Raw genomic sequence first — 25,376 nt, 5'->3', positions numbered from 1 at the left:
TTTTTATGGGCTATGAGAAAGGTCAATACAGAATTCTATTGCCTTCCTCAAACACAGTAATTCTTACTCAGGAGGTAGAACCTACTGTAAAGCCGGAGACAAAGATTCTCCAAAGCTTTCCCATTGATGTCAATACATATGAGGATTCTGACACCAGCAGTAGCAGTGCAAGCTCAACCACGGCTAGTTCCGACACAGGTGAAACTGTCATTGAGAGAACTCATGCTATGACCAGGCCATCTACAGATGATGATGTGCTAGAATCTTTAGAGCCACTGTTTACAATTGGTAAAGTTTCTCCAAAAAGTCCTGTTCAGGAGAAACTCAGCAAAGAAGATCTACATCTTGTGCGTAGATCTGAGAGAGTAACAAAGGGTCAGGCGCCCAAACGCTACTCCAAAGAGTTTGCAATCTCAGCTGTTGCAAATGTAGCTGTAGTTTGCGCTCAAAACAGAGACACTCAGGCTCATCTCACAGATGTGAGAAAGCCACAGCAACAGGTTGCAAAGTTCAACACTGTTTCTGCCAACACACACAGAGCAAGTGCTCTGGTCCCCTGGAGAGTTGGTTATCAAAGGCTTCAACTGGTAGAACCAGTCTCAGAGAGTTCCAAGGGTGGAACAAAGACTTCAGATTCATACTGTGTATATGATAACTGTTTGTTTACTTCTGTTAATAATGCCTTAACTTTCGCCGCTCTCACATTGTCTAATATCGGGGGAGGATGTTGTGATATTATGACATGACGAGCTGCGAACGCTGCAGCAAGGTCACAAGACTCAAGAGTCATGTTTCCTCTCTGTGAGAAACACACTGGGCATACCAGCTCCCACACATGTGATGTCATTGTATTTTACTATTGTATTTTCTCCTTTCTGTTTTGCATCAGGAGATGCAAGACGCATTAAGACACAGCTCTGAATTATGAGCTGCTACGCAGAGACATTCTGCTCTAATTCTACAATAAAGTAGATCTTAGCCAAATGGCTTGTGTATGTTGTTTTCAAGCTGGGAACAACTGCATATTACATTGTGCCCCTGGACTCTAGGAGCCAGAGGGCACGGAAGCTTCGTCCGTCTTGGGGGTCAGTCTCTCAACTTGCCCCCGCGGGAAGTTTTCATAACAGCACAAACAGTCCAAAGTTTACTAGAAAGTTAAGCTTTAATCCTTTGCGGTGATGTATTAAATTTTGAAACGTCCCCCATCTCCCCTCAGCCAAACACAAATCAAGGAGTGCCTCTGTTCACAAAGGGATAGCACAACATTCAGTTGAAAATCCGCACTGAAGCAATGGTCTAGCTGGAGTTACTCACACTAAAGGCAAGTACTTTTTTTCTGAGGTTGTTTGTGGGCAGTGGGAGGTGGATAAAATCTGTGGCTGGATTCAGCACTTGCTTTCTCCCGATAATTATTTGATTTGCAGCGGAAGGAGACACCACTACATTTCGGGTGTGAATTGATGTGCAATGTGACTCATTCACACATGCAAATTATTCCCTTACTGTTGCCACCATATGTGATTTGTTCCAAGGTTGTATTTTAAATTATTTCAGTGTTTTATTAGAGAAAGACCGTTTTGTTCAGGTGGGTTTTAATTTTGGTATTCTAAGCGGACTCTGTTCTAATTACCTGCTCTGCTGCTGTTTCATTGTTTCATTGTTGATTGTTTTATTGCATCCTGAAGTCATCCTGAGCACTACATTGGAAAGTAGAAAGGCAGGATATAAATACAATTAATCAAGTAATAATAAATAATAAGAATGTGGTGAACGTAGATGTGTGGCCCAGTGTTTATACCTCCCCTTTCCCTTGTTTACACGACTTATTAGCCCATGGTTAGAAAGTTCTTATCAGAGACCCTTTTAAGTTAGGTATGACAAGCAAAGGTAATAAATATAAGCCATGTCCTGCTCAAAGAACATTTTAGGCAGCTTTTGACTCCTTAGCCTCAGAAATCTTATGGGCTTCTGCTTTCTATCTTTGGGATAAGCTGAGATATAATTTGGGTAAGACTTTTCAAAGAAAGGCTCACTCCTTAAGAATCCTCAGAAAGCTCTGAAAATCTGTTTTTGCTTATTGTTGTTGTTGTTTAGTCGTTTAGTCGTGTCCGACTCTTCGTGACCCCATGGACCAGAGCACGCCAGGCACTCCTGTCTTCCACTGCCTCCCGCAGTTTAGTCAGACTCATGTTGGTAGCTTCGAGAACATTGTCCAACCATCTCGTCCTCTATCGTCCCCAGTGTGGTGTAGTGGTTAAGAGTGGTAGTCTTGTAATCTGGTGAACCGGGTTCATGTCTCCACTCCTCCACATACAGACTGCTGGGTGACCTTGGGGTAGTCACACTTCTTTGAAGTCTCTCAGCCCCACTGACCTCAAAGGGGAGGAAGGGAAAGGAGAATGTTAGCCGCTTTGAGACTCCTTCGGGTAGTGATAAAGCGGGATATCAAATCCAAACTCCTCCTCCTCCTCCTCCTCCTCCTCCTCCTCCTCCTCCTCCTCCTCCTCTTCTTCTTCTTCTCCTTGTGCCCTCAATTTTGCCAACACCAGGGTCTTTTCCAAGGAGTCTTCTCTTCTCATGAGGTGGCCAAAGTGTTGGAGCCTCAGCTTCAGGATCTGTCCTTCCAGTGAGCACTCAGGGCTGATTTCCTTAAGAATGGATAGGTTTGATCTTCTTGCAGTCCATGGGACTCTCAAGAGTCTCCTCCAGCACCATAATTCAAAAGCATCAATTCTTCGGTGATCAGTCTTCTTTATGGTCCAGCTCTCACTTCCATACATTACTAATGGGAAAACCATAGCTTTAACTATATGGACCTTTGTCGGCAAGGTGATGTCTCTGCTTTTTAAGATGCTGTCTAGGTTTGTCATTGCTTTCCTCCCAAGAAGCAGGCGTCTTTTAATTTCGTCACTGCTGTCACCATCTGCATCGGTCATGGAACCCAAGAAAGTAAAATTGCTTATTACAATGTGCATTTCTTGGGTATATGTTCCATTTTGTGCTTCTGTAAATATTCTGTTTCTAGTAGGTTCTCAGGTTTCCAGTGGAATATGTGCTTTCTGCCCAGAGGTGCTGCCAGGTTGCAGGGGGGCCCATGCAGTGCTGTCAAGTATCCCGTTTTCCCCGGGAATCTCCCTTATTTCAAGCAGTTTCCCGCTGCTATCCCTTATTTTTTATATCCCTTTAATTTCCCGTTTTTTCAAAGGAAGCAGCTCCTCACCCTCCCCCTGCTGGCCAGGGACTGGGAAGACCTTGCCTCCTTGCAGCCTCAAAGCAAGCGGGAGCCATTTCCCGCGCTTACAGGCGTTGTAGCCCACGGGCAGCGTTTCCAAAATATAGTAAGCCTACTGCGCGCGTTCACACCAGTGCCGCCCACTTTTTCTTCTGGCTCCGCCCACCACTGCCATGTGACTGTCCCCGGGATAGGTGAGGCTGCTGATCCCTTATTTTCAAATCTGAAACTTGACAGCTATGGGCCCATGCAGTGTGCCTTCTCCTTGGCAAAGTAGATTCAGGAGGTGTAGAAGAGAGAACATTATTTATATCAGGGCAATGAATGGAATAATAATAATAATAATAATAATAATAATAATAATAATAATAATACAGTGGAACCTCTTCCTGCGACCATAATCTGTTCTGGAGGTCCGTCCGGATGTCGCAACAGGTCGCTGGGAGAGGTGGCATTGTGTGCAGGCGTGGGCGGCGATTGCCCGCTTCTACACATGCACGAACGGTGGCAAACCTGCCGGTTACTTCCGGGTTTGCTCAGACATTGGGCGAAATGGACACAAGCGGAGGCGGATATAATAAGAGGTTTGACTGTAATAATAATAATAATAATAATAATAATAATAATAATAATAATAATAATCCAGCAAAATATAAAAACATAAAACATTAAAAACTTCTCTATGAAGAGTTGCCTTCATATGTCTTCCAAAAGTCATATATTTGTTTAGCTGTTTGACATCTGATGGGAGGAATGATAATAATAAAAATAATCCCAAGCAACTAGGGTAGCTGCTACAGAAAACTATTTGAGATATTCAAGCTTACAATCAATTAATGTTATACTACATTTACTCAGAGGCAAGCTCCACAGAGATTAACAGGGCATACTTTCAGGTGACTGGGTACAGAATTGCAGAGGAGATAGGGAACATGATCACCATTTAAGCAGCTGCAAGATTGTTGCATTCCAGCTGAAGAAATCTAGACTTCCTTGGTAATGTGAACTTAAAGGCCATCATTGATTCAGGAGGTCCATTTGATTCTTATTAATGAAACATAAGGGACCCAGGTGGCACTGTGGGTTAAACCACTGAGCCTAGGGCTTGCTGATCAGAAGGTCGGCAGTTCAAATCCCCGCAACGGGGTGAGCTCCCGTTGTTCGGTCCCTGCTCCTGTCCACCTAACAGTTCAAAAGCACGTCAAAGTGCAAGTAGACAAATAGGGACCGCTCTGGCGGGAAGGTAAACGGCGTTTCTGTGCACTGCTCTGGCTCGCCAGAAGCAGCTTTGTCATGATGGCCACATGACCCAGAAGCTGTCTGCAGACAAACGCCAGCTCCCTCAGCCTATAGAGCGAGATGAGCGCCGCAACCCCAGAGTCGGACACGACTGGACCTGATGGTCAGGGGTCCCTTTACCTTTTAATGAAACATAAATAAGAACAGAGGGGAATGAAGAGAATGGTCTCATCAGTTTTGGTAGCAGCAAAAAAATAATAAAAATAAAAAATAGACATTTTGCTTAGAATAGGTGAAGACCAGTGTCCTGGCAGGGATACAGTTTGCCTGTTTCCTCGTCAGCAGACTGAATGTTTGATAAGCAGAATTATCCTGTATCTTCCAGCTAATTTGCACAGATCAGCTGAGAAGAGGTGGGGGACGGTGAGACTGTGCATGTCTGTAAGAACATTTCCCCATCAAGCCAACTTCAGGACTCTCTTTTGTAGCCTGCGCTTGTCATATTTATCTTCTCTCCACTGCAGCTTTGATTTAAGATGGCCCTGGTCTGTTTGTCAGACTTTGAGGCATATGCTAAGAAGCATCTCCCCAAAGATGCCTGGGATTTCGTTGCAGCTGGCGCTGATGAATGCAGTACCCTGGAAGAAAACCTCAAGGCATTCAAAAGGTATGATAAAGGCTCACCTTTGCTGAGTGGAAGGTTAGCACTCGTGTTAAGATGGTCGCTCACGTGAGGCAGCGTGGACTGGGTTGAAATCTTATGCCAGCCATTGGTGGGGCAAGCAGGGCCGGATTTAGGTTTGATGAGGCCCTAAGCTACTGAAGGTGATGGGGCCCTTTATATGTCCAGCTGTCCTTTGTCAACAACAAATTGTCACTGTTTTTTGTGTTGAACATATGCTATATGCATGGAAATGAGCAAACCAGTGATATTTTAGGGAGCAGGCTTTTCACAGTGCAATGGAATGGAACCAGTTGCTTGTGCCCTTTATGTCCTCATGAGAGAAGTTCCAAAAAGGTTGAACTCTCAATAACTCTTGTTTGATCGCTAGGATTAGATTCACCCCCCGCCCCCACCCCAGTATAGCTTTTTCACCATTCAACAAAGCACCTAATTCCATGTGACAGTAACAATATAATTAGCAATCTCTGTAGTATTTGTTACAGATGCCCCCCCCACACACAATTGGTATCAAGATTGCAACGTGCAAGTAGTGAGACTCCTCAGTCAGAGTCTCCAGGAATTGTCCCTAAACACACACACACACACACACACACACACACACACACACACAGACGCCGATCATTTTTGCTTCTGGGGGGGTAGCTTGCTTCTAGGGGGGGCATCTGCCCCCCCTGCCCCCCCCCGGGTACGCCCATGGCAGCCAGCAGTTCATTCCAGGAAGTTGACAGGACGAAAGGAAGATGGAAAATAGAGAGAGTAGCAGCATGCCTTGTTCTTTTACCAAGTCTGGAAAGGTCACGCCCACCCACTAGTCACATGCAAGGAAGGATGCTTCAGGCCAGGAGGAACAGGAAGTTTTGACTGGTTGGACCAAACATTCCCTTGCATGTCCACTCTAGCAAAACAAGGAATGTTGTACTTGACTGCTCCCAGTGGATTACATCCCACATCTAATTCTTCCTTCAGGATTCGTTTTCGCCCACGTGTTCTGCGTGACATGTCTGCAGTGGATACAAGGACCACAATCCTTGGCACTGAAATCAGCTTCCCTGTGGGAATCGCTCCCACCGGCTTCCATAGGTTGGTTTGGCCAGATGGAGAGCTGAGCACAGCTAGAGGTATGCCGGAATCTCCTTCTTGCTGAGAAACAAAGGTTGGGCACACAGGGCAGCTGAAAGTGGATTTAGCGCATCATCCCGTGCGTGCATGTTTTTCATGTCATCCACACAGCACAGTCCTGATCCAAGCGGCAGCTGTGCCACACACGGACTTGCCTCTGAATACAACCCTGGTTTCCCCTTCCCCTCAAGCTGGCTGCCTTTCCTTAGAATCAAGTGCCTTTCAAGTTTATCGGATCGTATTAAGGCTTTTAGAACGCTCTACAAAAAGGCAAGCCTGAAATACCGCTTTGGAGAGGACCCCATGAGAGCACAACAGGGAAATTGCTCGGTAATGTGTACAGCTCAGTCTTGTAGGGAAGACTGTAGCCCTCTTCAGCAATATAAAGATCGCACCCACAGCGCCAGATTTGGGGAGGGGGTTCCCCTGCACAGGGCACCAAGCCAAGGGGGCACAAAATTGAGAAGATCCATAACGGAGAAGGTCGATTTTGGGGAGCCAAATTTTAGCCTTGCACAGGGCGCCATATTACAAAAGATGGAGAAGCTTGTCTGCTAATATTTCCACATGTCTGAGAACATGTATTTCCCTCTTTTCTTTCTTTCTTTTTTAATATATAATTTTTATTAAATTTTCTGTTCTACAGTTTAAAATACTCATTCTACATCCTTAAGATATCAATGACTTCCCTTCTCTTTCCATGGTTCATTTTACATCTCATAAATCAGTGCATATTTTACAAAAACAACACCATTCATTATTCCGTTATTGTATCCATCAAAACTTGTTTACGCTGTTGAATTTACCTTAATGCTGCCAGTGTTTTCAGCTGTACACAATTATTTCCCATATATATTCAATAAACGTTTTCCCATCTTCTTTAAACATATATTCTTCTTGTCCTATATGTTAAGTCTGCGAGTTGTGCATATTCTGTCAACTTAAGTTGCCATTCTTCTTTAGTTGGAATCTCGCTCGTTTTCCATTTTTGGGCTAACAAAACACGGGCCACAGTAGTGGCATACATAAATAACCTTTTAAAAAAAAAATCCCTCTTTTCTCTGTCAATGGTACCATTCCACCATTCGTGCTCTGTAAGAAAATAAAATAAACAAATAACAGGAATTAGTGAACTGACCCACTGAGATTCCTGCATAGCAGGGAATTGGATTAGAAGACCCTTGCACTCCCTTCCAACTCAACAGTTCAATAATTCTCTGAGCCAAAGCAGCCAAACCCAGCGTATGAGGCTCAGATTTTCCTTCCCCCACCCCCATATTTTTCCGAAGCGGCAGAAGCTATGAATACATGCTACATTGCCAGCTCCTACTCCTCTTGCTCCGTGGATGAGATTGCTGCTGCTGCGCCTGCTGCTCTTCAGTGGTTCCAGCTCTACATCCACCGGGACAGAACCATCTCGGAGCAACTGGTGCGAAGGGCAGAAGCAGCCGGTTTCCAGGCCCTGGTGCTCACAGTGGACGTGCCCTGCACGGGCAAGAGGCGCGACGACATCCGCAACAACTTCCGGTTCTTGTCTGCCGTTAAGCCGAAGAACTATGAAGGAGCCTTCGAGGTTTGTAAAGCATTTAGCGGAATCCCATACAAAAGCTTTCTAGGGAATGGGTAGAGTGACTCAGGACATCCACACCATTGTGGAGAGACAGCCAGCAAGGTGTGGGGCAGTGCCAGGCTGGACATTGGGACAAGGCAGCAGGGTGGCCGGGTGTGTTTGGGACGGCACAAAAGGGTGGTAAAAGGGGAAGAACAAAGTTTTGTTGGCCTCTGTCTGGCTCGAGAGACAATGGAGTGTGCCTCCGGGGGTGAAGTAGAACCGCTGCATTAGCAGAACCAAAGTGACCTCACCAGAACACAAGTATGGAGGTCCTGGGCTACCCAGATGACAAGACCACGCCTCTCAGCCTCACAGACGTGGTCCAAAGGAAAGCAGAGCAATATTTTTGGCACCAGCTGGGCTGCAGGAGCTGCGGTAAGGAGGCATACAAGGCACCATCCAACCGCCTTAGGGACTCCACTCCAGATATGTGTAGGGCTTGCTCCTGAGCCTTTTCTTCTTCCAAAGATACTTATATACTTGAGTATAAGCCTAGTTTCTCAGCACATTTTTTGTGCTGAAAAAGCTGCCCTTGGCTTATACTTGAGTGAGGCGGGCGGTGGGGGCAGCGAGAAAGAAGCCCTTTCTCTCCGCTCGTGCCGCCACCCGCTCTCCCCAGTTAACCATTCCTTAAGAAGCGTACAAGAACAGCAGTTCTTTACTCTCCCCAGGCAGCTTGTTCCATTCCTGAACTGCTCGCATAAATGCGAACTTGGCAAAGGAGGAAGAGGAAGGAGCAGCCCAAAGGGCTGCTTTCGGGCTGCTCGTTCCTCCTCCTCCTCCACAGTGGCAAAGGTGAACCGGCTTATACTCGAGTCAATAAGCTTTCCCAGGTTTTTGTAGGAAAATTAGGTGCCTCGGTTTATATTCGGGTCGGCTTATACTCGGGTATATACGGTATCCTGCAAGGCAGCAGAGGTTGAGCATCAGAGTTTTCCTTCTCCGAGATGGGCTACCTTTCTAAAGTTGACAAGCCCCATCTGCCCCTCTACACCACATGCAGAAATTGCCTTTTGGACTATTGGACCCACTATTGGTCTCATCCGCTCAAGGCAAGGGTTATGCAACCCAAAACAAATAGAAGCCTTCTTGGCTCCATGAGGCCTTAGAGTTGCTGGACTCTTACTGTCACTGGAGGCAGACAAAGGAAAGAAAAACAATCAAATCAAATCAAATCAAAAATTTATTACGGTCAACGACCAGCACAATCTTAATCAACAATCAAATATTTTCTAACCTGGAGGGAAGGGGGTCGTTGCTTCCATCCTAGCTCAAATTTCTGTCACTCCCACTGGGATGGATGCTCACACCTCTGAGGCCTTTGCAGTCTACAGCAGGGGTCAGCAACCTTTTTCAGCCGTGGGTCAGTCCAGTGTCCCTCAGACCTTGTGGTGGGCCGGACTATATTTTTTTTTGGAGGGGGGGAATGAACGAATTCCTATGCCCCACAAATAAGCCAGAGATGCATCTTAAATAAAAGCACACATTCTACTCATTAAAAACACCAGGCAAGCCCCACAAATAAGCCAGAGATGCATTTTAAATAAAAGGACACATTCTACTCTTGTAAAAACACGCTGATTCCCGGACCGTCCACGGGCCGGATTGAGAAGGCGATTGGGCTGCATCTGGCCCACAGGCCTTAGGTTGCCTACCCCTGGACAACAGCTTTCAGGGGCTCTCAGTCTTGGATAGCAGTCTCTCCTGCTCCTGTAAAGCAAACAGAGCAGGTTCCTTATAACATACCCTCCCACATTTCGGGAGGGCAAAGCAGGACACTGCCTATCCCTTGCACCATCCCATCCACCCACCCCAATCTCTGCTATCCTTCGCCCACCCGTCTGTCCAATCTCCACCCCAGGATGAAGGCAACAATGGAAGCTGCTGTATACCAAGTCAGTCCATCTTGCTCAGTACTGTCTACACTGACTGGCAGCTGCTCTTTGGGGCTTCAGATGGGGCCCTACCAGGAGATGTGAGGGATTGAACCTGGCGCCTTCTGCATGCAAAACAGATGCCCAACGAGAAATTCAGCCAAAGGAAAGAATATAGAATACAGTCGTACCTTGGAAGCAGAACGCCTTGGGAGTCAAACGTTTTGGCTCCCGAACGCCGCAAAACCCAGAAGTGAGAGTTCTGTTTTGCAAATGTTCTTTGGAACCCAAACGTCCGGCGCGGCTTCTGACGGGGCTTCCGACTGGCTGCAGGAGCTTCCTGCAGCTGATCAGAAGCTGCGCTTTGGTTTCTGAACATTTTGGAAGTCGAACGGACTTCCGTAATGGATTCCATTTGACTTCCAAGGTACGACTGTATAGCCAAGCCTGACCTCACTACCAGAGGGGTAATAAGAGGCCGTACAGCAAAAAGCTCCATATTTGTTCAATATAATACCATATTGGCCTGAATATAAGTCATACCTGAATATAAGCTGCAGCTTTAAAATTGGAGGGGGGGGGAGAGAAAAGATACCCAAATTTAAGCCGCTCTCTTCCTCGCTGCTCCTGGCTGCATACTCGGGGGGGGGGGGGACAGGGACGCTGTGTTGCCATCGGCCTTTCCCCTTCCTCGCTCTCTTCCTTCTCAGCCTTGGAGGAGAGGACAGGGAACTATGCACGGGGCGAGCGCTGCTTTGCCTTGCCCTTGGCTGCATACCGTAAGGTCATGAATATAAGCCACATTTTAACTTTACATGGTCAGAATTTTTTTTTGGGGGGGGAGTACAGCTTATATTTGGGCCAATATGGTATATATTTGTTTCACAGCCTTTACATAGTGCTTGATTGTAACAAAACCTCAAAATGTTTATAACAAAGCCTAGCAGGACAGGGATCTGTTTTAAGAGTTGCCCCAACTGTGTAAGCAACAGTGACGCTCCCTTTTGCTCCTCTCCTTCAGGGTGAAGACTGTTCAGAGTATGGGGTGCCTCCTGGCAGCATAGACCCCTCTGTCACTTGGAACGATATCTCCTGGCTACGGAGTGTGACAGGCCTACCTCTCATCATCAAGGGAATTCTGACAAAGGAAGATGCAGAGCTGGCCATGAGCCATGGAGTTCAAGGGATTATTGTGTCCAACCATGGAGGAAGACAGCTGGATGGGGCACCTGCAAGTGTAAGGGACAGGTCATTATCTATCACACTTAACATGTGCAAAACTGTTCGTGTCTGCAGCTGTGGTTTACTTGGCTGTGTGCGCCAATGCAAAGGAGCAGGATATCAATTTAATCAGTCAAAAGATAAAATGAATGCAGAAACAGCTGGGAGGAGAAATTCAGGGCAGGGGAACAAGTTGAACAGAATCATTTGTGTCTGTGCAGTATGAAGGTGGAAAACAAGCTCCTTTATTAGAGCAGGTTCAAGGCCCACAGAGTGCACAGAAGAATGTTGCGTATGTGGGATAACCAGCCTCATATAACCAACATGCTTAAGTCTAATGAGTGCATGAAGGGGTTAATGCCATAGAGTAAACTGTCCTGCCAGGCTTAGCTAGGTCATGCCCCCTTATATTGGGATGAGGGTATTGTTGTACCTCAGAAGTACCTGAGAAGCTTGGTGTGTGAGGAGGTGTGAGCTGGTTGCTCCAAGTTCAGCCCACATGGCTCTAACAAGCCTCTCTTGAGCATTTACACCAATTATTTAGGAGCTTTTACCACTTTGTGACTAATCCACAGTTTGCTGCCTGTGCAGCTTTTCTAGCTGATGCACATGGACATGACCTTTGGAGAGTTTGTAAGTAAACCGTTTTTAAACTTACCAAACATATGGTCTTTTTGTGTGCTAGGAGAAGAGAGGGACTTTGGAAGGAACTTGGAAGGGCACATTTTAAAGATCTGACAGCCTGTATTTCCACACTTTGCTTTGCTGCATATTTTGTGATTTTAAACCAAACCAGAATCCTGGCAGCCAGGGAATTCACTGTTTTATATACCTATTTTTTCCTTGCCATCAACAGCATATTCAACAGGGGAAGATGTCTTCCAACTTCTGACCATTCTGAGTTCTGAGGTTTCTTGCCCAAAGGCTGCATAAAGGAGTGCATGCATTATATAATAATAATAATAATAATAATAATAATAATAATAATAATAATAATAATTTATTATTTATACCCCGCCCATCTGGCCGGGTCTCCCCAGCCACTCTGGGCGGCCTCCAACAAATATCAAAATACAATACAGAGTCACAAATTAAAAACTTCCCTAAACAGGGCTGCCTTTAGGTGTTTTCTGAATGTCAGGTAGTTGTTTATTCCCTTGACTTCTGACGGGAGGGCGTTCCACAGGGCGGGCGCCACTACCGAGAAGGCCCTCTGCCTGGTTCCCTGTAGTTTTGCTTCTCGCAGTGAGGGAACCGCCAGAAGGCCCTCGGCGCTGGATCTCAGTGTCCGGGCTGAATGATGGGGGTGGAGACGCTCCTTCAGGGGTGGAGACGCTCCTTCCCCATTTTGAACACAGCAGAGAGAGGCAGCCTATATCTTTCCAGGGCTAAGCAACCTTTGGATGCAACAGGTGTGGAAAGGTGTATGGCCATAGAAAAGGGAGTAGCAGAAACTGATGGCTGATGCACCCATCCAGAAACACTGACAAATAATAATAATCTGTGACACTGAGTGGAGCATTTTGGAACCCAATTTCCCCTGACGTTTGGATTATCCTCATATCACATATACTTGAATTTTGCAGGGGGAAGTATTGGTGCTGTTTGAGGGTAACGTTGTGTGGATTGCACAGATTAAATGACAACACAAACAGCTGCAAACACACAGTACACACTGATGTGGACCAGCCCCCAAACAGAATACTCTTGGCTTTTAAATAAGCTGTCAACTTTTCCCTTTTTTGTGGGAAATTCCCTTATTATAGCATTGGGAAACAGCAGGGAGGGTTGACAGCTATGTCTATCGCAGTGGGGAACAGCAGGGAGGGTTGCAGAGGCGTAGGAAGCCTCGCCGCCACCCGGGGCAGCTGCGCGGAGGCACAACGCACGTCAGGACTGGCTGCGCATGCCCGGAAATCCAGACATGCACATTCAGTTCATCGGGCCAGCGCTGCTCCTGGGGCAACCGAGCGAGCTGCTGAATGAGCAGCAGCTTGTGGGGCTGCCCCGTCCGTAAAGCAGCATGGACGCGGCAGGCCTATGAGCTGCTGCTTGGTTGGCGGCTCGCTCGGTCGCCCCAGGAGCAGCGCCGGCCCAGATGGACTGACTGCGCATGTCCGGAAATCCAGACATGCGCAGTCAGTCCATCCGGGCCAGCGTGGCTGCTCCCACGGCGAGTGGTGGCTCGTGGGGCTGCCACACCCCTGCTGCTTCCATGGTGACCTTGCGAGCCGCCACGCGAAAAGCAGCAGGAGCAGGGCACCCCGCGAGCCACTGATTGCGTGCGGCAGCCCCATAGCTCGGGGCCTGCTGGCGGGGCAGGACAGCACCGGCCCAAGTGGCAACCCCCTCCCCTGAAACCCGGGGCAGGTCACCTCCCGCCCCCCCCCCCCACGATGCCGCTGGAGAGTTGACAGCTAGTGGACAGACTATCAATAAAATAAATAGAAACAGCAGACACTAGGTGGAGTAGAGCCTTCATTAATGTGTAGCAGTGCATTGGTGTGATGGTGGCAGATAGGCGTTCCAAGAGAGATCCATGTTCCAAGGATATTTGTGAGATAGCAAAGGGCAAGTCTCGAACATTTATGCCTCATTTCCCATCTATGTGTTTCGCGTTTGCTTCTTTGCAGATTGATGCCCTTGTTGAAATTGTAGCCACAGTCCAAAACAAAACTGACGTTTATTTGGATGGAGGGATACGGACAGGAAGTGATGTATTGAAAGCTCTGGCACTCGGGGCAAAATGCGTCTTCGTCGGAAGGCCTGCTATATGGGGTCTGGCCTATAAGGTGAATAAATATACAGTTTGTATGCCTGAGCAACCGTTTAGGGCTTATAAGATAAAGCAAGAAATTGCAAATGAACAGCGGTCCCTTTCAAGCAAGTGACCGAAACGGGACTTTCTGCATTGCCCTTGACATTTGCACACGGTCCATCACATCTTGCCTTTGGTTTTCTATTGCATGCATGTTTTGTGCTCCAGCGTGGTGGATCGTTGTGCCAGTGCAATCTTGATTGATCCAATAAGCTTCAGTCCAGGTACGTGTGCTATAACACCACTTTCTCAATCCACTTCATAATTCTGGTGGTTACACATGTCACAATAAAGCCCCTAAGGCTGGGGCTACCATCTGCGAGGGAGATCTGTTTGCCAAATAGCAGCTTCCAAACCAACTTGCAAAACAACGCAGGACGCTTGTGTTGCAAAATGAAGGACCCGCTCTGTGTACAGGCTACACTCCAGTCTAAGGACCAGAGGGGACAGCCATCACCATCAGTAGTGATGGAATTATTTTCCTCTATTTTTTTTTAACTGTTCTTATCTTATCTGTAAGCCGCCTTGAATCCCTGTTAGGAAAAAAAGATGGGGGTATAGATAAATATATAAAAGCATAATCATAGCTACCATATTTTCCGGTGTATAAGACGACTGGCCGTATAAGACGACCCCCAACTTTTCCAGTTAAAATATAGAGTTTGAGATATACTCGACCGCAGATTCTCCACCCAGTGTATAAGACGACCCCCCGACTTTTGAGAAGATTTTCCTGGATTAAAAAGTAGTCTTATACGCCAGAATATACAGTAATCATTTTACTAGACTCATAGGCTCATAGACTATCCCCCCCCCCAAGGGCTACTGCATTTATTCATTCCAGATGGTAATAGACACCCAGAACATGGGTTATCCAGGGAGATACAAAGGTTCAGTTTTGTTTTTCTTTAAAGGGGCAGCAACATGTTAGTCATCAGTAAAGACAAAGCACGAGGCAGCAGACAATAACTGAGGCTGAAGGCAGGTTCTCATTGCAGCCCTGGTCTCTCATGCGCCATAGCTCTTCTCTGTTGCTTTTTTAAAAAAAAGAAAACAGAGCAATTAGCCTTCTTCCTCAGCAAAAGAAGTGGCAATATTGTTTTGTTGCACCGATTCCTTGATCTTCGGGAGTTGTGGGGGGAAACGTAATGGAAAGCCAGCTGCAAGAGGGCGAGACAGACATACAAGCTGTTCTCAAAGTCAAGATAACGCGAACAGTTCCTTCAGTGAAGGATGAGAACCAGTGAGAGGAACTCAAGGTCGCCCTGTTACGAACATTCGGTCGGTGCCAGCACATCCTCTTGCCTGCTGGAACAACTGCCTCTCCCCCCGCATGCCCTGGAGGTTCTCCTGAACCCCCCTGGCAATTTGGGGGGGTGCAGGGGGAGAAGAGGAGGCCCCATTGTGCTTATGGAAGTCCTTGCATGAGCTTGCGATAGCAGGACCAGTTAGTTGAGTCCGGCACAGTGTACCGAAGAGCATTTGATCTTTTGCATATGTGGCCCATAGGCAGAATTTTGTCTTTACTCAGGACCTCCCTACTATTCGCAAACTAGGAATTCACTGTCCTCCCTTCTTTTGCCAAACTAGCTTGAATTTCTGTTACTAAGGTTTCATACACACCAACACATTTGTAGTGCAAAAGCTTTTCTCAGCCCAGAATCATTCATATTTGTCCTCAACATTCTGCTTCCAGTCTAGATTGAGTATAGATCCTGGCGTCCACAAGGCCAGGTGTGGTCATTGCCTACCCTGCAACATTTTCCCGATGAAAATAGGGGTGTCCTATTCCATCACCATCTCCATCATCATCATCATCATCATCATCATCATACCAAGAACAAACTTAGTTGGTCTCTAAGGTGCTACTGGAAGGAATTTTTTTTATTTTTTATTTTGTTTTGACTATGGCAGACCAACTACCTACCAGTTTCTGCATAGGCTTTCATAGCATTTCAAATGCCGGCAAAACCCATTTGAACAGAAACAACAGTGAGACAAAAGTACAGTGTACGTACAACCTAGTTGGAAAATAATTCTGAGATCCTTTTCAACTCTCAAAAACTGTTGTCCATATTCAGTCTATGCTGGATCCATAATTTACGATACCACCGTTTCTTGGAACAGGGCGAAGAAGGACTTCGGAAAGTTTTGGAGATTTTAAAAGAGGAACTTCGTTTGTCGATGGCTCTTGCTGGTAAATCCTCCCCCTTCTCTCACCCTTTTTCAAACACCTTCCCTTGTGGAGTGTTCCCTCGGCCTCCTCTCCTCTCTCCTCTCCTTCGGAGTCCTCAGGACTGCTGCTGCCCCTGGTCTCTGAGCTGCCCCCTCTGCCCCAAAGAGAGGTGCCATCTCACACTGCCCCACAGGAGCTTGGGGCTTGTCTGTCCATTCCCAACAGCAAGGGCTGGAGAACTGGGTGGCTGAGCTCCCTCGCCTGCTTGCTTGCTTGCTTGCTTCCTTACTCCGAGGTCGCCTCAGCTCCTGGCACCCAGCACCCCCTAGCCAGCCCTAGAGGCACCATTCACCTGGGGAGCTTATAGCCAGGGCTGCTGCAACAAACAGCTGTGCAAGACTTTGGGAGGCAGACAAGAGGGCATCAGAGGAAGAAGGGAAGGAAAGAGGGACAGAAGCCAGTTTCAGAGTTTCTTCAGAGGTATCTGAAGAAGTGTACATGCACACGAAAGCCCATACCAATAACAAACTTAGTTGGTCTCTAAGGTGCTACTGGAAGGAATTTTTTTATTTTGTTTTGACTACGGCAAATTAGAGGCCAGTTTGTCAGTTTGCATTTCTTACTGCAGAAAGTATTGATCTGATGTGTAGAGATCTTTCCTGTTCTAATTCATTCAAGCGGGTTCTGGAAGCTTCTCTGTGTGAAAGAAGCAAGCAGCAGGTTCATGATGATGTGGTTATTCCTTCTGAGAAGCTGAGTACAGCTGGCTTAAACTGGTTCTGTTATCTCTTTCTGTCAATGTCATGCTGATTATAATAGTGAGGCCAGAAGGAGCCTGGGTTTCACTTTCTGTTTTTATCTCTTTTCTGTCTGGTGTGGTGTTCTGTATGTAGTGTCAAGGTTTAGACTAAGTTATTGTAAGTTTAAGTTAAGTCTGCTGCAACTGGATTTCTTATGGACAGTGCCAATCCTGAATGTATTGGATTTGTGACCATTATGATCATTTGCCTTCAGTAGCAGTAAAGCTCTGCTGGGTGAAATATTAATTGCCTGTGGTCTATTTTTTGGGGAATCCTGCACTGTGTTTAAGTTTTTACTCTGCTAACTATACATTGGAATCTACTCTGTATCAATATTGAGTAGAATTTCAGTGACACAGTGTCATCGGCAGCTCTTGCCTTTGATGTTGCTGTGAGGAACGGCAGGCTCACGCGTTTGAGCTTAAAAGCTGTTTATTAGACATTAAGAATTACAGAGTGATGAAACATGACTACTCCCTATCTAACAGATTTCCGGACTAGAGTCTTTGCGCCTTTTCCAACAGAGGAAGCCTCTAGTCGTCCTAAAATGACGTCTGCGCTTACGTCTCCCCCTTTGTTCCTCCCCCTGTCTGCTACTGACAGTGTGAGGGCTTTCTCCCTCTTCCGGAGACGTCTGCTGATGAGGACTGGGGCTGGAAGTATCTGTACTTATTATCGGTAATTGCTCTCGATATTTGCACTCCTCCCCGACTGGCTGAATCCCAATCTTCTCTCTCTGCCTTTTCATCTATGCTCTCCCCCCTCTCTTCCCGAGCAATGCTTTGATCCCTGACACACAGTTTTGCCCGTGGCACCCCTGACCATCATTCAAGGCGCCCCAGGGTGCCATGGCACACTGGTTGAAAACCAGTGGCCTATGTCTTCACTTCCCACCTTGAGAGGAAATGGGTCACCAAGCCTTGGTTATCTCCTTTCTCTCTATGCGAACTTCAGCTTGTAAGGAACTCTGAGCTGGTCGCTCTAGCACATACATGCGTCCATGTTGGCCAGACCTTTGCTCCCAGAGGTGCTGAAGTTGGGGGTTTCCTAGATCGGCTTTGGAGTAGAGGACTCTGTGGTTCTATTTGCCGACAGCACATCTTTTAAACAGTTTGCTTGTTTTTAATTCATGCAGGCTGTAGAAATGTCTCGGAGATTGGCCGCCACGTTGTTCAATATTCCAAGTTGTGAAGAACCCTCCTGCCTTGTTCATCAGTTCCAAGAAGTGACTACAGCCCTGGACAAGCATGCTCAGAGCAACCGGAAAGAACAAATCAGCTGCATATCAGAAACGCGCACCCCCCCTCCCCCAATCAATCTCTGGTAACGTTACAGCCCCCTATATGTTTGTGGGAAGTACAGGAGGAGGCAGTCCTTCAAATACCCTGGTCCCAAAAGTGACAACTAGCACCATCCGTTGGGCCTAGAGGGAAATAAGGGGCCAATGCAGTTTATGCAGTGATGGGGCTGTTTGGTCACGTGACAACGGATGAAAGGATCTGGCAATTTCCCTCCTCTCTGTTTCTCATTTTTCCAATCTTAAATTCAGTTTTACACATTTCTGCAGCAATCTGCAATTAAAAAATAAATAAATCATCCATGACAATTCAACAGCATTTAAGGTCAATTCCTCCTAATAAACACATCTTTGTTTGAAGTTCTTACCAATGTATGCATTTTGCAAGCAGTTTCCCTTAAGGTAATATGTTAATTTTTACTATTATATTCATTTGTAGGCAAACTTTCCTTTTCACACTTACCTTTGAACCATCAGAATATATTAGGTAGCCAATCTACTTCCAGTTTAACCTGATTTGTATAGTACTTACTTTGTCCTTACCAGGTACGTGAAATTTTTACCTTGCATATTATATCAAACTTAATCTCTTTGGTATGGTTTTCTTTTTCTTTTTCTTATTATACTTATTTTAAGGGTTTTATTTTGAGGTCTATATGTTGGAATGAAAGACCTTCAATGGTGTTGCTGTTCTCATTTGTGCATATATCGCAAAATCCAATAAAAAAATACTTCAGAAAAGAAAGCAAACAAGTTTTGTGAAATGCAGAGTGCTTTGTTCTCCAAGCTCCTAGGTTTCACAAAGGTGTTTTTTTTGGGGGGGGGGGGGCTGCCAGAGAAATAAGCCAGCTAATTGATCTTGGACCGGATCTATATTGATTGTTTAAACATTATTAAATAAAATGTTTTATAATGTTTAAGGGCAGTTTCCCATTGGCGGTGGCTCACTGCTCTGCAGCACCCTCTGGTGTCACATTTTAATAACACCTTTTTAACGTTATAAACCAGGAGTGTAGATCCACCCTTGGACTTTGCTAAGGCAGTTAGAAGCAAGCCCTGTTTCCCCCCAGCAATTTGTGTATAGGCTGAACCAAAGGAGTACAGGGTGAGCTGACCTTGTTAAAAGTGATTGTGTGGTTCATGTCAGGTCCCCTTCCATCTGGGCTGCAAGAGTAAGTGGAAGGGTGGAGTCTGCAAATAGTAGAGAGTAAGACCCACTGGCATCACTGCCGGGCTGTTGTGTTGCAGTTGGACAAGGGAGGGTGTGTGAGAGAGTCTCTCCTGGACATCTCCCCTTTGTCATAATCAGTAGGTCAATTTTTCTGCCATGGCTATTTGCCACAGTGCACTTTACCCAGAATTCCATGTCAACATTTCTGCAGTTTCCAAGTTTTTAGTTATTTTTTGTTTCTATGCTCTTTGCCTCTGTGCTTACGTGGTTTTAGAATTACATCTGCTTTCAGTATTCTGCTTTTGTTTTTAATATTGACTGCAGTTATTTCAATTTTTTTGTTTTAACTGTTTTTAACTGGCCTGGGGTCCCTTCAGAGATGAAGGGTATTGGGATATAAATACGTTAGATAAATTGTATAGACCCTGAACTGCCCAAGATCAAATGAAAGCTAACAAGGCCTCTCTGTTCTTTGGAGCTAGTTAATTCGCAGAGCACACAGGAAATTCTCCCAAAGATGCCCCATTGACGTGGATGTGCACTGTGCAAGAACGCAGTGATGCTCCCATGCCCCATGGTTCATGCCAATGGGGCATGCACAGAACGACTTCCTTGTGCATAAGCTTTGTTAAGCTGCTTGCTTTAGCATTTGGTAGAAGGGTTGTTGTTGTTTAGTCGTTTAGTCGTGTCTGACTCTTTGTGACCCCATGGATCAGAGCACACCAGGCACTCCTGTCTTCCACTGCCTCCCGCAGTTTGGTCAAACTCATGTTAGTAACTTCGAGAACACTGTCCAACCATCTCATCCTCTGTCGTCCCCTTCTCCTTGTGCCCTCAATCTTTCCCAACTTCAGGGTCTTTTCCAGGAAGTCTTCTCTTCTCATGAGGTGGCCAAAGTATTGGAGCCTCAGCTTCAGGATCTGTCCTTCCAGTGAGCAATCAGGGTAGTTTTCATTAAGAATGGATAGGTTTGATCTTCTTGCAGTCCCTGGGGCTCTCAAGAGTCTCCTCCAGCACCATAATTCAAAAGCATCAATTCTTCAGTGATCAGCTGTAGTGGAAACTCGCGGAAGATCTTTGTAATCACGAGGAGTCAGGTTGCATGTCCTATTCCCTTTTCCTCCTCTAATTAGCAAGGTAAAGTTGCTTGTGAGGAAGATACAATTAGTTGAGAACACCTTCAGCTGCCAATGACCTTAGCCAAGCCACACTCAGGTGCCTGATTCCCTGACCATTCGGGAATGGTACCTGATAGCCAGGTGAAAACAATCAAACTTAAGTCAGCTATATAAACGAAGGAATGGAAGGGGCTTTGGGGCTTCGCCACAGACCAGGTACCGGGTGCTGTGGGTTTCCTGGTGTGAGGGATCTCTCCCGCTGCTCTCTTGGGGCCCCGGGCGGCAGAAGAGGAGATTTGTGCTTGGGCTTTTGTCAGGTACGCTACGTTTGTCTGATTGTATCTAGAAAATTAAAGCATATTTTTGTTCTTCTTCCATCTGTGTGTTTCATTGGATCCAGATTCCAAAAAAGAACCCTGCCCCTTGGCAGAACATTTGGCGCAGCGAGCAGGGTCTGGAGACAATGCCCTGGTGGAAGAAGAAAAGCCCTAGGCATGAGGATGGCCAGAGCCACATCCCTGGTTGGCCCAGCACTAGTGCTTGGGCACCAGTGGCTCAAATTTTGAACCAGTTGACCCCACCAGTGTCATGGGATGCTGAGATGGCTGGGTTTGGAGGTGCTACCCCTATGGCTGTGTCTAAGTGTTTGCAGCTAATGGGGATAGAGAAAGGTGCGGGGCAGAAGACAGTGGGGGGGCTTGGATGGGTCCTACTCACTGCGCTCCGGAGTGTTTGGGAGCAATTAGAAGCCTCTCAGAGGAAGGTACAGCAGCAATTAGAGGACATCGCTGCTTTAAAGGACCAGCAGGCAATTCTTAAGGAGGTGCTAGAAAGCGCTCGGGGGAGGGAAGAACTGGCTAAGGAGCGGGCTGCCACTATGGCTATTCGCTTCGCTAAAATGAAACACCCAAAGCGGGTAAGAAAGAAGTGTATCCCTAACCCTCGGAAGGTTAGAGCCCTCATTGCTTCCCGGGAATGGGACCCCAAGACATGGAGTGGGGACATTTGGGATTCTAGTGATGAGGAGTCAGAATGGACAGAGGGAGAAGATGAGGGGAATGAAGAGGAATGGGTTGCTGAGGCACGTCCTCTAGTGACCAACAAAAGTAAGGGGCCGCCAGGTAACCCACAGGCAGCCCAGGCCACCCGGATAGTACGGGATTACACTCAGCAGGAGTTGGCGGAAATGGCGAAGACAAACAGGCAAAAGCCCGGGGAGGGGTTGAGCCAATGGCTAGTTAGGTTGTGGGACCAGGGAACTACCAGTCTTTACTTGACGGGGGAGGAGTTGGTAAAATTGGGAACCCTATCTCGTGATACATTGGTTAATCAGTTTTTGCGCATGCCTAATTTGGGTGCAACAGGTTCCCTATTTCAGTGGTGTGTAGAGGCTGTATACGCCAGATACCCCGCCCCAATGGATTGGGAAGAACAGCCAGGCCCCTGGCAAACCATTGAGGAAGCCATAGAACAGCTGCGTGGCATGGCTTTGCAGGCTGGGATCTATCAGCAAGGGTTCCAGGGACCAGAGAGTCAGCGTCTCACTGCCGGTATGAGGGCGCGGCTGTTAAAGGGCGCACCCTCACATATGCGTGGCCCATTGTTAGCACTGCTGGGCCCCGCCCAAGGGAGACCTGTTGGTGAAGTTGTTCTCTTGATAGGACAATTAGGGGAGGCAGAGAGAGAAAATGTCGCTAAACCCCGCGCCCGAATAGCACAGGAGAAGGGAAAATCAGGGACTGATAAGAAGTCCTTCACCAGGACAGATAAAACATCCTCCACCCCTAAGGTGACGAGGAAGCAGATGTTTTTGGAATTATTGGAAGCAGGGGTTCGCAAGGAAGATATAGATGGCATTCCCACTGCAGAAATGTACAACTTGTGGAAGCAAAAATGTGCAGGGAAAATTAAAAAGGAGGGGACTGGCCCCCGGGTCAGGGGCACGGTTACGCCGACTGCCCCACCCCCAGAGTCACTGTACCCCTCTTTGTCAGAACATAGGTGGGAAATACCCCAACCTACTGAATAGGGGTGTGGCAGGGCTCCAGTGGTGAGGCCAATAAAGACGGCTATCCCTGGGGACCCGCGCCCACACATTCCCTTAACCATTCATTGGTCCAAAGCAAATGTGCAGCGAGTGTTAGCTCTCATGGATACTGGAGCTGAGGTCACTCTGATACATGGTAATCCGGCAAAACATAAGGGAGAGATTGTATATATTAACGTGTATGGGGAAGGGGAAGAACTCACCACCCGAGTAAGACTGCGTGTGGCCTTGGGGGATTCACTCCCCTTTTGGGCAAGAGTCTACATATCCCATGTACCAGAGTACATCATTGGGATAGACCTGTTGCAAGGTCGGGAGTTTTATACCCCGCTAGGAAGATACGTTTTTGGGGTCAGGGCGATCACAGTAGGTAGGGCCAAGTGGACCCCACTCAAGATACCACCACCTGCCAAGCCTGTAAATGTTAAACAATATCGGCTTCTAGGGGGCCATGAAGAAATATCTCGTACAATCCAAGGGCTCCTTGAGGTGGGGATATTAAGGCCGGCTGTGTCTCCCTTTAACGCCCCCGTGTGGCCAGTGAAAAAGCCTGACGGTACATGGAGGATGACGGTAGATTATCGTCAGCTGAACAAACATGCCCCGCCCCTGGCCGTAGCTGTACCTGATATGGTAACTTTGTTAGAACATATTGAGAAGAACGCCGGGGTGTGGCATGCGGTAATTGACTTAGCAAATGCCTTCTTCTCTATCCCAATTGATGCAGAATCGCAAGATCAGTTTGCTTTTACATGGGAGGGAAGACAGTATACTTTCCAAGTCTTACCGCAAGGGTATCTGCATAGTCCCACCTTATGTCATGGGCTAGTGGCTAGGGACCTGCAGCAGATTACACTGAGCCTAGCCCTGTTTTTAGCCCACTACATTGATGATGTCTTTATCTCGGGACCCACGGAAGATGTGCAGCAAGGGTTAATAACAGTGATTGACCATATGCGGTCCCGAGGGTGGGAGATCAACCCCAAGAAAATTCAGGGCCCTGCTCAGCAGGTACAATTCCTAGGGGTGGTGTGGGCTGGACCAGTGAGGCATATCCCTGAAAAAGTTCTGAATGTAATCGCTACCCTCCAGGCTCCTACGTCCAAAACCAAAGCCCAGCGGCTGGTAGGACTGATGGGGTACTGGAGACAGCATATACCACATCTAGCCCAGATACTAAGACCCGTGTATAACGTGACACGAAAGAAGGCTCAGTTTGAATGGGGGGAGCTGCAGGAGAAAGCTCTGTCTGATGCCAAAGCGGCCGTGGCAGCTGCTATGCCTTTAGGTCCTTACCTTAAAGGGCAACCATTTGAGTTACAAGTCTCTGCAAATAAGGAAGTTGCAGTCTGGAGCTTGTGGCAGAAAAGCCTGCAGGGGAAGCGCGTCCCCCTAGGATTTTGGTCTCGTAAATTGCCCACCGTTCAGTACACCCCTCTTGAAAAGCAGCTTTTAGCATGCTATTGGGCCTTGGTTGAAACTGCTAGGCTAACTGGATCCGACCCTGTTGTATTACGACCAGCCATTCCTATCATGGCTTGGGTGAATGATAATTCTACCAGTCCCAGGGTAGGGAGAGCTCAACAATCTTCCCTTATAAAGTGGAAGTGGTATATTGCAGAAAGAGCTAGACCTGGTTCTCATGGGGTGAGCGCACTGCAGGAGCAAGTGTTGGCTGTGACTCCTACAGGGGAAGAAATCCAAGAAATTCCTAGCTTAGAACTTAAAGATTCCCCAGCACAGGAAGCTCCCCCGTATGAGCAGGTTACTCATGACGAAGTCTGGTTCACCGATGGCTCCGCCCGTTACCGGGGAAATGAGCGAGTCTGGCGTGCCGCCGCTTTAAATCCTCGAAAACAGATTACTCTGACCAGAGGAGGAAAAGGGAAGTCCAGCCAATATGCTGAGTTAATGGCTGTATTAATGGTCATGGAACATGCAATAGAGCAAGGAGGGGATGTTGTATACATCTATACTGATTCTTGGGCTGTGTTTAAAGGGCTGACTGTATGGTTTCCAAAGTGGAAACAGGATGGCTTTTGCATCCACAACCGACCATTGTGGGGGCAGGAGCTCTGGATAAAACTGGATCAAATGCTCTCAAAAGTACAAATGTACATTGGACATGTAGATGGACATACAACAGGGACACCTGTTGCCCTGTACAATCAGGCTGCTGATCGGTTAGCAAGAGTACGGACAGCTACTCCAGAAGACGAGGAAGAAGAGTTATTGGTATTAGCACGCTGGGCGCATGTCAAGGCAGGGCATCTGGGGGCCAAAGCCACCAAAGAATGGGCCATCAAGAGAGGCATTCCATGTTCAGTGAGTGCCGCTGCCACAGTGGTTGCTAATTGTCAAGTGTGCTCCCAGGACACCATGAATTGGTGGTGGTGGGTAATAGTCTGCCTTTGTGCGCACATCTATGATCAATCGAATCCTCCTGAGTTGAACACGACTACGCTGCTGCTGTGTGAACAACCAGCTCTGTCTCAAAGGCGATGGCTCCCCGGCATCCATGGCAGATGTATGAATGTGACCGGACAGGGGACATGGATGATGTCTGGCAAACGACTGTGAATTTTACTTTAATGTTAGTTCTATGGACAAAGGAATGATGTTAAAAATTAAACATGAGGGAGCAGAGTTAGTGCGAGTGATGCGAGATGTTGGGGATCTCACTGTGCATCATTGGTGGGACATATTCTCCGGATGGAGTCCCACCATGACCAATATTTTGAACCTGGCCTTGCATCCGGTTATCATTGTTTTGGTGATTATATGTATTTCCATGATCTTCACTTGTTTTTTGTTTGTTAAAATTAAGCAACTGTATGCAAAGGTGCAACCTATGTGGACTATACTCAATCAAATGACACCGAGGATGAAAAGGAAATAGGATATGTCAGGGGGTGGAGTGTAGTGGAAACTCGCGGAAGATCTTTGTAATCACGAGGAGTCAGGTTG

The 25,376-nt window shown here is 47.0% G+C and overlaps 1 protein-coding gene across 1 annotated transcript; it reads left to right on the top strand.

Annotated features, from left to right (window-relative positions):
• Nucleotides 1-1,225: 1,225 nt before the first annotated feature.
• Nucleotides 1,226-18,553, top strand: HAO2 (hydroxyacid oxidase 2). The gene is made up of 8 exons (XM_033173716.1): nucleotides 1,226-1,321; nucleotides 4,996-5,138; nucleotides 6,123-6,274; nucleotides 7,565-7,848; nucleotides 10,783-10,998; nucleotides 13,616-13,774; nucleotides 15,928-15,997; nucleotides 17,912-18,553. Exons 2-8 carry the CDS (start codon nucleotides 5,008-5,010, stop codon nucleotides 17,965-17,967), a joined length of 1,068 nt encoding a protein of 355 aa, XP_033029607.1. The 5' UTR covers nucleotides 1,226-1,321; nucleotides 4,996-5,007; the 3' UTR covers nucleotides 17,968-18,553.
• The last annotated feature ends 6,823 nt before the right edge of the window (nucleotides 18,554-25,376 follow it).

Source organism: Lacerta agilis, chromosome 16 (genome assembly GCF_009819535.1).
Source record: "Lacerta agilis isolate rLacAgi1 chromosome 16, rLacAgi1.pri, whole genome shotgun sequence".
Classification (NCBI taxonomy): Eukaryota; Metazoa; Chordata; class Lepidosauria; order Squamata; family Lacertidae; genus Lacerta; species Lacerta agilis.
The sequence above is the reverse complement of the archived record's forward strand: the minus strand, read 5'-3'. Positions and strand labels throughout refer to the sequence as shown.

Coding starts and splice junctions, on each gene's coding strand:
- HAO2 (XM_033173716.1), top strand. CDS start 5,008: ATGGCCCTGGTCTGTTTGTCAGACTTTGAGGCATATGCTAAGAAGCAT. Junction 5,139..6,122: donor AACCTCAAGGCATTCAAAAG/GTATGATAAAGG, acceptor TTCTTCCTTCAG/GATTCGTTTTCGCCCACGTG. Junction 15,998..17,911: donor TTTGTCGATGGCTCTTGCTG/GTAAATCCTCCC, acceptor TAATTCATGCAG/GCTGTAGAAATGTCTCGGAG.